The following is an 11,184-nucleotide window of genomic DNA, read 5'->3' as shown; positions in this document are numbered from 1 at the left end:
GGAAGTAAATAAACATATTTGATTGGTTAGTGAGATTAAGGGAAATCCGGTCGAGAGAAATGTCATGAATTTAAACAGTAATCAGAGGAGACACAACAACAATTACTATGCACAAACGAAATAATTATATTGATCATATTTTATTTAGATAGAAAATATAAGAGATTTGAAGATAGGTACCGTGGAGGTGTGTTTTTGCTTCTTCACACCGCCCACTCCGGAAAAGTCAGTCATCGTTAGCTATTTTTATTTTTTAAGGTGACGTGGAGACGGTCCCCTTCTTCATCCCGATTCATGTGTCTTTAAAAATACGATACATATTTCTAGATAATCAAAGTAGCAAAATTGAAACTAACTAGAATATTAAAAATGTGTATCAATATTTAGATTCAATCAAAGCAGGACATCGCTGAGGAGGCGAATATTCTTGGGCCTGGAATCTAAGGAATCCAGCGGACAGACAGGTTTGGTACGATATGTTCTAGAGCTAGCGAGATGCACGGTACGATAGCTAGTTCCTCGGTGTAGCTGGAGGACTTTTTTTTAGATGAAAGCAAGTAATTGTGTATGTTTATTCAACTGTAATAACGTAGATAGTACAGTCAACACTGACTACGTACAGACTATTTGCAGAGTTTACTCTTGCAATGCACTATCGATGTGCTGTTGTTTCACAGGTAGCCAGGGACAGTCGCTATGTAGGTGATGGCTGTTGTTGATATAGCGAAGTGATGTTATATCGACATGATGCAATGGTTTGCTCTCACTGAATATGCTTATAGGCTTTTTGACAATTGACCTGTTCAATTATTGGAATCTATTCATTTTCAACAGGGCCCATGATGGCTGAAATTGAACATCCTAACCAGCAAGGAGTCTGTCGGATGATAGGTTATTGCATCTTGGTCCTGTGTCTCGTGCCACAGATAACATGGGCTACAGTGAGCTACAAGCAAGGGGATCCTGTAACATTATATGTCAACAAAGTTGGTCCTTACCATAACCCTCAGGAAACGTATCATTACTACACGTTGCCTGTTTGCAGGCCTAAAGAGGTCAGTGAATACATGTGAATATCATAGGAGTTTGGTGGGACCTTAATTGGGGAGAACAGGCTTGTGGTAATGGCTGGAGCGGAGTCAGTGGAATGGTATCAAGTACATCAAACATATTTTCCATGTGTTAGATGCCATTCCATTTGTTCCATTCCAGCCATTGAGTTGTTCTCCCCTAAGCAGCCTCCACTAGTAGATATGCAAATATATGATGAATAAATTATGCTTGTAGGGCTCTACAGATGCATGTTACTAGTATGTGTGTATAATAATTATATTAAGACTTGGCATACCACGTCTGAGAACCTTTTTCCCCCAGGTGCACCACAAGTCCCTTAGTCTAGGAGAAGTGCTTGATGGGGATCGGATGGCAGAGTCCCTGTATGAAATCAAATTCAGAGAGAATACAGAGAAGAAGTTACTCTGCCAGCTAACCCTCACAGAGAAAGAGGTATTTGCATTCGGACAACATACGCAGAACTTCACAGTACATTGCATCATGGAAAGGTGTAACTAACCTAGTTGGTGATGTTTTTTCTTTATTGCTACTTTCATGTAGGTGGACCAACTCCGAGAGGCCATAGAGGAGCTGTATTACTTTGAGTTTGTCCTGGATGACATTCCCATATGGGGCTTTGTGGGGTACATGGAGGAGAGTGGCTTCCTGCCCCATAGTCATAAGGTGGGTTAGTCGGACTCCCTTTCAGACCCTCGTGTCAAAACCCAAATATAAGTCTACCTGCATTATGTGTCTGTCTGTGTGGGTGTGTGTGTGTATATAGGTGGGGCTGTGGACACACCTGGACTTCAACATTGAGTACAACGGAAACTCTGTGATCTTCGCCAACGTCTCCGTGAAGGACTCTAAGCCAGTGCCCCTGGAGGAGGGTGGTGCCGGGCATGGGGCGGTGGGGACGGGCGGCGGGCTGGCACTGTCCTTCTCCTACAGCGTGCACTGGTTCGAGAGCCCTCTGAACCACGCCCGGCGGGCCGAGAGGCTGAGGGACTACTCGTTCTTCCCCAAGACCCTAGAGATCCACTGGCTGTCTATTATCAACTCCCTGGTGCTGGTGGTACTGCTGCTGGGCTTCGTCATCATCATCCTCATGAGGGTCCTCAAGAATGACTTTGCCAGGTGACCAATGAGGGGACGGAGTGAGGAGGTTTAGACATTAATGATGTTCTGTTTTGGGGCCTCCCGAGTGGCGCAGCGGTCTGCCACTAGAGATTCTGGGTCTGAGTCTGGGCTCTGTTGCAGCCGATCGCGACCTGGAGACCCATGGGTCCAGCGTCATCCGGGTTAGGGGAGTGTTTGGCTGGCAGGGATGTCCTTGTCCCATCGCGTAAAAATACAAATAGATTTTTTTAAAGGATGTTCTGTTTTACTGGAGAGCTCACATTGATATTGGCATGTAAGAGTTTGGGTATAATTAGAGTAGGTCTATTTGTGCCTATGTATCATGTTTTATTAGGATTGTGTATGGAAATGGTAGCTAAATTGTGTGCGAATGACATTCCCATATCTCAAGATCTTTCTCCCTTCTGGTTGTTCCTGTAGGTACAATGTTGAGGAGGAGGGCGGCTGTGATGATCTGGACCAAGGGGATAATGGCTGGAAGATCATCCACACAGATGTCTTTAGGTTCCCGCCTTATAAAAGCCTGCTGTGTGCTGTGTTGGGAGTGGGGGCTCAGTTTCTAACCCTGGCCACAGGTAACCATCAACACACTGGTTTAACACTCAGAACACATGAATTAAATCTTACAATTACTGCTCCTCAAAATACAGAATCGCAATTCAGGAATATCTACGAGCAGATCAGGTTTGAATTTGACCATTTGTGAATGGTTGTGTGACGGTTGACATCTAGTTCTAGCGCACATCAAATGCATTGCATTCCTTTTCCATTGTTACTCCCCATTGGAGGAGGATTGAATGTCTGTGTGACAAGAACTGGAAATCTGATCAGCATGGACACACGCATAACTTGGATGTGACCACCTACCTACATGTACAAATGACCTCGACTGACCTCTACCCCAGCACATTGACTCGGTACCTGTACCCCCTGTATATAGCCTCGTTATTGTTATGTAATTTTCTTGTTATGTTTATTTTTTTACTATAGTTAATTTAGTAAATATTTTGAACTGCATTGTTGGTTTAAGGGTTTGTAAGTAAGCAATTCACGGTAAGGTTGTATTCGGGGGATGTGACAAATAAAATGTGATTTAATGTACATGTACTATGCCTGTGACAAAGTAGTCTGTAGAAATGAAGAACTGTGGTTATCACTACCGGCTCCTTCCCCCAAGCTCTGCCATTTGACCTCTGTCTCTGGTTGCTGTAGGGATCATCGTCATGGCGCTGCTGGGAATGTTTAATGTGCATCGACATGGTGCTATCAACTCGGCTGCCATTATGCTGTACGCGTTGACGAGCTGCGTGTCAGGATACTGCTCCTGTAGCTTCTACACACAGATACATGGCCAGCGCTGGGTCTGGAATATCATCCTCACCTCTTCACTCTTCTCAGGTGAGCGGACAGATTTGGTCTTTTGAATCACGTCATACATATATACGGTAAATATTCCATATATATATATTGTCCGTGTCATTTGTTTTGGACAATTCTGGTTGAGTTTCAATTACAATAAAACTCTGAACATCTAAAGTTTACACCGTGTTCATTTTTTAGCAGGATGTGTGTCGAACTGTTGAGTTTCAATTACCATAAATCTTCTCTTCTCTCCGTCTCTGCTTGAACCGGACTTTCTCCTCTATTTCCCCTCCCTTCACTCTCCTTCCTTCCCTTTCTCCACCCATCTCACCTTGTTAACCACCCTCTCTTCCTACTTCCTTGATTCCCTCCTGTAACCATCCTCCCTCAATCCCACAGCTCCCCTGTTCCTGACTTGGAGTGTGGTGAACTCAGTCCACTGGTGGAGCGGCTCCACCCAGGCCCTGCCTGCCTCTACAGTGCTGCTGCTGCTGGGGGCCTGGGTCCTGGTGGGATTCCCCCTCACTGTCATCGGGGGCATTGTGGGCAAGAACCGTGCAGGCAACTTCCAGGCCCCCTGTCGCACACGCAACATCGCCCGCCAGATCCCCACACAGCCCTGGTACAAGCACACGGCTGTACACATGGCCATTGGGGGCTTCCTGCCTTTCAGGTGTGTGTAACAATATCAAAATAAGAGAGCTTCCCTCCGTGTTTGGTAATGGAGTCCCGTTGCTGAGTCATGAGTGAGCGCTTTTCCCCTGTCTCAGTTAAACAGCTGTCGCTCTAGAGTCTATAACTCAGTGTATAAAACCAATCGATCAGATTTCATTTGTGGTTGTGCCTTTCAGTAGCTGTCATTTGTCACAGGAAAAAACAGAGTGCATCTATAACATTAGTGTGTAATCCTACTCCTGTCTTGTTTTAGGATTAATTTTTCTACCTCCATGTCAGGGCAATCTATTGTGATTACTTTGAGCTAGCTGCTTAACACAATCTGAATGTTGTTGAACACCCAGACAAATTGTGTGTATATTGTCTAGCCTACTCATTCCCCTAACCTCTCTCCCTCAGTGCCATCTCAGTGGAGCTGTACTACATCTTCGCCACCGTGTGGGGACGTGAGCATTACACCCTGTATGGCATCCTCCTCTGCGTGTTCGCCATCCTCCTCTCTGTGGGCGCCTGCATCTCGGTGGCGCTCACCTACTTCCTGCTGTCGGGCGAGGACTATCGCTGGTGGTGGCGCAGTGTGCTGAGCACAGGTTCCACGGGCCTCTTCATCTTTGTCTACTCAGTCTTTTACTACCGCAATCGTTCGAGTATGAGCGGCCTGGTGCAGAGCGCAGAGTTCTTTGGTTACTCACTCCTCACAGCGCTGGTCTTCTCCCTCATGCTGGGTACTGTCTCCTTCTGGGCCTCGCTGGTCTTTATTCGCTACATCTACCGCAGCCTCAAGATGGACTGAGGAATGTACAGCCGATTACATAACAGCCCAGTTTGAATGTCTTTGTCCTTTCAGTTAGTCGATTTGATTGGTTAAGAAAATATTTTTTTCCCACCAATCACACAGGTCAGTGGTTGACAAATGAGGAAAGATGCATCTGGACATAGGAATGGGTCTGTGTATATGCCTCAAATGGGGGGGAGGGGGAACCCAGGGGCCTTTTGAAATATGAAAGACTGCCATGGAGGTTGAATAAGGGAATCATTTAGGTGGAAAGGGTATCTATAAAGGGATGAGTGTGTGCAATATGTGATGCAGGCTTGGTTGGACATCAGCCTCAAGGATCAGCTCTTGCATAAGCGATGGGAGAAAGTGTACTAGTCACCATCCACTGATTGGTTCTGGTGTAAATATACAACCTTTTCAATAAAGACATCTTTTTATTACCTATTCACAGAGCTAGCTCAAGACAGTTCCAGGCCTCCTCAGTGATTTTATTCACAGGAGACTGCTGAGGGGAGAACAGCTCATAATGGCCAACATTTGATTCAATTGATAACATGCATGTTCTCCCAATTATGGGACTAGCGCACTGGCTAGGGAATGTGCTATTCCAGCTCACGAGAGCTTGGGATTAGACACGCTAAACAAGTGTGGAAAGCCTGTATCTGACATTAAGTGTAGGCTTAGGTGAAACTACATAAACTAAGTATTTTGAATGAAAATTTGCCCTGTCAAGACATGGCTTATTTGTGCACCAAGTCATTATTTCCTCATGAAAGAGTGACAACATTGGTGTCATTACCATAAACCAGTGTCAAAGCAGTCATGTACATATTTACACCAGGTAGGTTGCTGGGTTCAGCTTACAATTATGCCTTCAAAGAAAAGACTAATCCAGTTCAACTCTACCAGTAAACCATTTGCCCAAAATGTCAGGAGTATATCACCTAAGATTAGTAAATGCCACAACGTTATAATACAACATTTATTTAAAAAAAAACATAACACAATAACACTTGAAGACATTGGCCTTGTTCTGTAGGCACAAAGTGTAAACAAATTGAAACTGGGAGGTAGTATTTGAAATCAGCCAAGAACACCACTTATTGTACATGTCAGTGCATTTTCCCCATTTTGGGCTTACTAAACAAAACCCTGACATGGGGGGGCATCACCACACTGTACAACGAGGTCATAAAACATGGCAGTAATGTTAAGAGCATCCAATAGCATAAAAATCTGGTGCGGCATGGACCAACAAACATTCAGTAGGAACGTGTAACATCTAGTAGTGCCTTGCACAGATCACGTCAAATAGGCTAGTGAGGGAATAAAAGCATGCCACTCCCAGCATAGACACGGCAAAGCTTCGTCAGAGTAGTATCAAAAAGCAGAATGTCAAAACAGCAAAGATATTAAATACACAGATAAGAACTTTTGAGGTTATAAAACATCAAACTTCAGATTTTAAAGAATATGAGGGGATACAATTTTCACATGGGGCCGGCGAATGGTTAAAACAGATTGATAAGATAAGCCAACACCTCGTCACCAAATGAGAATTTCCTGTCTAAGCTTAATTGTAATAATCATTCAAAACAAAAATGTAATAGTTTGACAATCCAGTAAATTTACCACCATGACCACTAACATTTTACCTCTTGTTGATTATTGGCTAGACTTTTGCATGGGGCTCATGACTTTCCAATCATCACGGTTGATGCTAGGAAAGTGGTTTGCACTGACCGTGCTGTAGCCATTGGGGTACTCATGGTGGGTCACAGCTGGGGGCAGGGGCCAGATGCCCGGGGGCCTTGCAGGGGGCTGGGGGGGAGAGGATAGCCGAGGATACCCAACAGCATAGTAAGGCAGGTTATGTTGAGGACTCCTCCTTAACATGGTCTCTCGAAACTGTTGAGCAATGGGGTGGTCCTGGATCTGTGCTTGGGGTTTGCCCTGAAACTAAAACAGATGGTGGTTAATATCAATAAGTCAAAGCACAGCTGTGCGTAGAGATGTATCGCCCAGCCTTTAAGACATTGTCCAGACTAGGGACAGGTCTCTAATGGGGACGAGCCACTAAGCCTGTTGCCACCGTTACTGACCAACAGGATGTACAAGCTAGACAGCTGGTTGCGCAATATATACAATAAATGTAGTATTGCAAAAAAATAGTCAATTGCCTTAATTTGGTAAGGAAAATGTCTATTGGACAGGATTACAGAGCACTCTCTCTGCAGGGTTGGCAGAAAGTGGATGTTTGTGTCCCCCCCCCCCCCCAATACCTGTTTCCCCTGAAAAACAGATGTGGGGACACTGCTCATGCATCTTTATTCACCTGCTACATTAAGTTACAGCACTACAATTATTTTCACCTGGGGGCGCTGTGGCATGTTGGGGTAGCCAGGGTTGGGGTAGCCAGGGGATGCCCAGCTGTCGTCTTTCTGGTGCCTCTTCAGTTTCATCCTGCGATTCTGGAACCATGTTTTTACCTGGGGGGAAAAAACATTTGGAAACAGAAACAAATACCAGCTATGATTTGATACATTTGTTAAGTGCAGATTGTTCTTAACACAGTAAGTAGCCTTAACGCACCTGTTTGTAAGTAAGCCCAGTCAGTCTAGCCAGGGTCTTCATCTCAGCAGGGGTGAGGTACTTCTGCATGGTAAACCTATGAGTAAGGGCATCCATTTGGCCTGTTGAGAAAGCAGTTCGAGCTTTTTGTTTGGGGATATTCTTGTCCACTTTCTCTGGGGAAGAAGGGGGCAATGGCTGCAGGGTGCAGTCCTCACTCCGCATAACGTGTTGACTTCGAAACTCCTCTGGATGCGAACTGGAGACATGCTCATTGCTATTTGAGCTTCCACTGGCTGCCTCCAACTCATTTCTCACCCAGGTGGTATAGTTGGCTTGCGGATTGTACTCCTCTCGGTCGTTCACTGAACTCAAAGACTCTGAGTGAGGAAATTAGAAAAATATATATACTTACTGGCATGTGAAGTCAGTTTGGATTGTCCACGCAATCTGACCAAGAGTAAACCTTTGCGCCAGTGGGCACTTTTAGCGGTTTATAACAAATAACCAGTAAGATGGCGTTGGATATACAAACACATGGGCTTAGTTTGAGAGAGAGATCGTCACCTTAGCCCGAGACCCATCAAATACAGTGCAATAACTACCACCATGACTGCGATACCGTCCGTTACAGACAAACTAGTAACCTAGAGTAAAGTAGGACCCATTTACACGGATAGAGACTTACTCGGCGATTACCTAGCACAAAACAAGAACAAGCTAATGTTAGCTACATACTTGTAGCAGTAATGTGGATAGTTATTTACCTGGTGAGGTGTGAGTCTCCGAGTCGCTCTGAGTGTCGCTACTTGGCCGCTCGGTCTCCGTTTGCGGATCATGCGGAGCCCGGTTGTTGGAAATGAAGAGGCGGCCACTCTGGGTATGGCTGTGAGGGTCACCAAGACATACAGCAGAACCCGGGTATTGGCCATTGCTCGTGCCAGCATTGTTTAGTTCGGGACTCCAGGATGGTGATTGATGCTGTGTCTGCGCTTGCGAGTAGTAGCTGGCGCTGACCCCAGAGTTATATGTGGCCTCTGTCCAGCTGGAGAAGTTAGGATGGTTTTGCTCAGCCCCTGGTTGGTACACGAGACCATAGGTAAAAGCGTGGTAGGATGGGTTGAAGCTCACTGGTACCTTCCAGTCTGCCATATTTTTCACTAAGGTTAATAGGCCTATGTGAACAAGAAACCGTCCAAACAAATTACCACGCAGTTTCCTAAAGATGGAAAACTCCGAAACCACCCTTACAGAAGTTCAAAAATTCCTTGGTGTGCTGTTTATAGGTGAATGGTGTGGGTGTGGGTCAAGGTCGCAGCCAATCAGTCTTCCATTCAGGTATCTTGGCAGTGAGGCCGCGCCCCTGGAAGGGTCAATTCATTATTTCCATTATACACACATTTTGAACTAAATAGTAATTTGTACAAGCAAAATAGTTTTGACAGAAATATGCTAAAAAGTATTTGACAGAAACAATTTAATGAATGGTTGATTTATTTTGGTGCAATGTATTCCTCTTTATTGGAGATCCATAAATATTTAAAAATATATTTTAAAAGATTGAACTATTTGCAGAGTGCACACTTAATAGCTAGTCATTTATAATATCATTGCCAGTGCCAATGTGAGTTCCCATATTTGATTTATACGTTTGATCCTTTCTTCACCTTGAAAATACTTTATTTGATTAAATGTGGTAATGACGTTTAATGGTTAGGGTGTTGTGCTCTGCCTGCTTATCTCATATTTTAATTTAAATAGGCCCATAACGTTTAAAGACATTTTTATTGTCAACTCTTGAATTGAACCACTGGGCACACACTGGTTGAATTCACATTGTTTTCACTTCATTTCAATGAAATTACGTTTAACCAACATGGAATATATGTTGAATTAATGTCTGTGTCCAGTGGGTTATCACTATAATTGATATATCTATCAAACATAGTGGCATAGCCTATCACTTCTATGTAGGCCTAATTTATTACACATGTTTATCTCTCCTTGGATCAGAATGTTAATTTCCTCACATCTCTGCCATAAAGATATGTCCCATTGTTGTTCAGGTACGAGTGGTAGAAATATGTGTATTAATTTAACCTCCAGAAATTGAATTAAATTCCAAAATTGCAATGGACAAGAATGTAGTAAATAGCCTAAATACTTTTATTTTGGAGTGTAACTCCCTATGTTTTTGTCCAGACAGATAACTGTCAGGGGGCAACTCATCATGTTTAGATGTGATTATCACTCCATGATTTAATCAAAAGGGATTGTAATGTGTCTTTGTTGTTTGGTTTAAAAGTGCAAATTGAAACCCCCATCTTACATGTCTCTCACAGCATGTTGTTGATTATGCAGCAGTTAGTACACCTCAAATACAAAGATTACTTTGTACTTGAGCTTTTACCCTCCTCAGATACAATTTGTGACCAATGGCTGGACATGTAAATGCCGGTCAACCCTGGTAGCAATACTTTCACAAACTGTCTCAAGTATTACCATTCAAATGCTTGTTTGTTGTCCACATCCTTGGCTAAATTGACATTTAAATTGTATAGTTAGTGGTGAAAATATGTGATAATGTTGTGCCTATGGGACTGTTAACATAGCTACTGATCTTTACCTGGGGAGGATACTGTAGCTAAGACAGTATCCTAAATGCGATTTTATTCTAAACGCTAGGCCTATTTGTACACTAAATGCATTTTGTATCTTTTGTAGATTCACAGAAAAATGTACATACTTGGACACGTGTATGTAGGGGCTCCTGAGTGGCGCAGCGGTCCGACACAAACACCCTGGTTCAATTCCAGGCTGTATCACAACCGGCCGTGATTGGGTGGGTGTCCCATATGGCGCGCGCAATTGGCCAAGAGTCGTGCGGGTTTGGCCAGTGTAGGCCGTCATTATAAATAAGAATTTGTTGTTAAATAAAGGCTAAGTTTTTATATATATATATATATTATGGCATACGTGAGTGTGTAGACTATATTCGTGGACAGATCTTTATTCGTTTGTAAAAACAAAAATATTGTTTTGTTTTACCTCATCAATGAAGGGAGAAATACGTATTATGGTACAGTATTTAACGTTTTATAAGTATAGTAGTTTATAAGTATGTGTTATTTGAATTAAGGTCTACATCATCATTATGTTTAGACTGTGGCACCAAATAGTATTCTAGATAAACCTTTACATTATAATTTGTGATGACAGAAAATGTTTAATTTTTAATAAGAAAATGAGTTGTCCACCTTGATGCCTGTGAAAAGAACATATGACGCATGTGAAAACAAAAGATAGGAACAGGAAGATCAGCCAGGCAAGTTGTTTTTTCGTTAATCGATGTCTTTAGTGTCACAGTGTGGGACGAGGTACTCCCGCTTTTGTTGCTTAAAGAAAATGCAAATTGTCACCTATACTACGATGCATGTCAATTGAGTCATTTTCAACTTACCACAACGTTTTTGCAACTTCAAAACGTTCAGAATTAGTCATGCAAATAGTAGTTTGTGCTGTTCGCTCACTAACAATAACTGATCATGGTTTACCCTCCGTCCAAAAGCAGGCGCTGTACATTTGTGCAGGATGTGTTTGTGTAT

General features: G+C 43.2%; 2 protein-coding genes across 5 annotated transcripts; one reads left to right on the top strand and one right to left on the bottom strand.

The window, feature by feature from the left end:
• Nucleotides 1-39: 39 nt before the first annotated feature.
• LOC124039649 (transmembrane 9 superfamily member 1-like) lies at nt 40-5,452 on the top strand. Of its 4 annotated transcripts, none has more exons than XM_046355841.1 (10): nt 40-258; nt 388-464; nt 835-1,055; nt 1,375-1,506; nt 1,615-1,737; nt 1,838-2,190; nt 2,614-2,768; nt 3,406-3,591; nt 3,955-4,228; nt 4,630-5,452. In XM_046355841.1, the coding sequence occupies exons 3-10, from the start codon at nt 840-842 to the stop codon at nt 5,021-5,023; spliced, it is 1,833 nt and encodes a 610-aa protein (XP_046211797.1). In that variant the 5' UTR covers nt 40-258; nt 388-464; nt 835-839; the 3' UTR covers nt 5,024-5,452. The 4 variants fall into 4 exon arrangements, with proteins under 4 accessions (XP_046211797.1, XP_046211796.1, XP_046211795.1 ...); XM_046355840.1 differs by having other exon boundaries at nt 388-469; XM_046355839.1 differs by having other exon boundaries at nt 40-464.
• A 524-nt stretch (nt 5,453-5,976) lies between these two features.
• Nucleotides 5,977-11,139, bottom strand: nanog (nanog homeobox). The gene is made up of 5 exons (XM_046355842.1): nt 11,040-11,139; nt 8,347-8,942; nt 7,601-7,959; nt 7,381-7,497; nt 5,977-6,967 (listed from the first exon to the last, which is right to left on the bottom strand). Exons 2-5 carry the CDS (start codon nt 8,729-8,731, stop codon nt 6,674-6,676), a joined length of 1,155 nt encoding a protein of 384 aa, XP_046211798.1. The 5' UTR covers nt 8,732-8,942; nt 11,040-11,139; the 3' UTR covers nt 5,977-6,673.
• Between the last annotated feature and the right edge of the window lie 45 nt (nt 11,140-11,184).

Source organism: Oncorhynchus gorbuscha, linkage group LG07 (assembly GCF_021184085.1).
Source record: "Oncorhynchus gorbuscha isolate QuinsamMale2020 ecotype Even-year linkage group LG07, OgorEven_v1.0, whole genome shotgun sequence".
NCBI classification, from domain to species: Eukaryota; Metazoa; Chordata; class Actinopteri; order Salmoniformes; family Salmonidae; genus Oncorhynchus; species Oncorhynchus gorbuscha.
The sequence above is the reverse complement of the archived record's forward strand: the minus strand, read 5'-3'. Positions and strand labels throughout refer to the sequence as shown.

Excerpts from the sequence above, each read along its gene's own strand:
- nanog (XM_046355842.1), bottom strand. The coding sequence starts at position 8,731 with ATGGCAGACTGGAAGGTACCAGTGAGCTTCAACCCATCCTACCACGCT. Across the intron at positions 7,960-8,346 it reads GGAGACTCACACCTCACCAG|AGTCTTTGAGTTCAGTGAAC; the intron begins GTAAATAACTAT and ends TTCCTCACTCAG. Across the intron at positions 6,968-7,380 it reads ACATGCCACAGCGCCCCCAG|TTTCAGGGCAAACCCCAAGC; the intron begins GTGAAAATAATT and ends CATCTGTTTTAG.
- LOC124039649 (XM_046355841.1), top strand. The coding sequence starts at position 840 with ATGATGGCTGAAATTGAACATCCTAACCAGCAAGGAGTCTGTCGGATG. Across the intron at positions 1,056-1,374 it reads CTGTTTGCAGGCCTAAAGAG|GTGCACCACAAGTCCCTTAG; the intron begins GTCAGTGAATAC and ends TTTTTCCCCCAG. Across the intron at positions 4,229-4,629 it reads GGGGGCTTCCTGCCTTTCAG|TGCCATCTCAGTGGAGCTGT; the intron begins GTGTGTGTAACA and ends TCTCTCCCTCAG.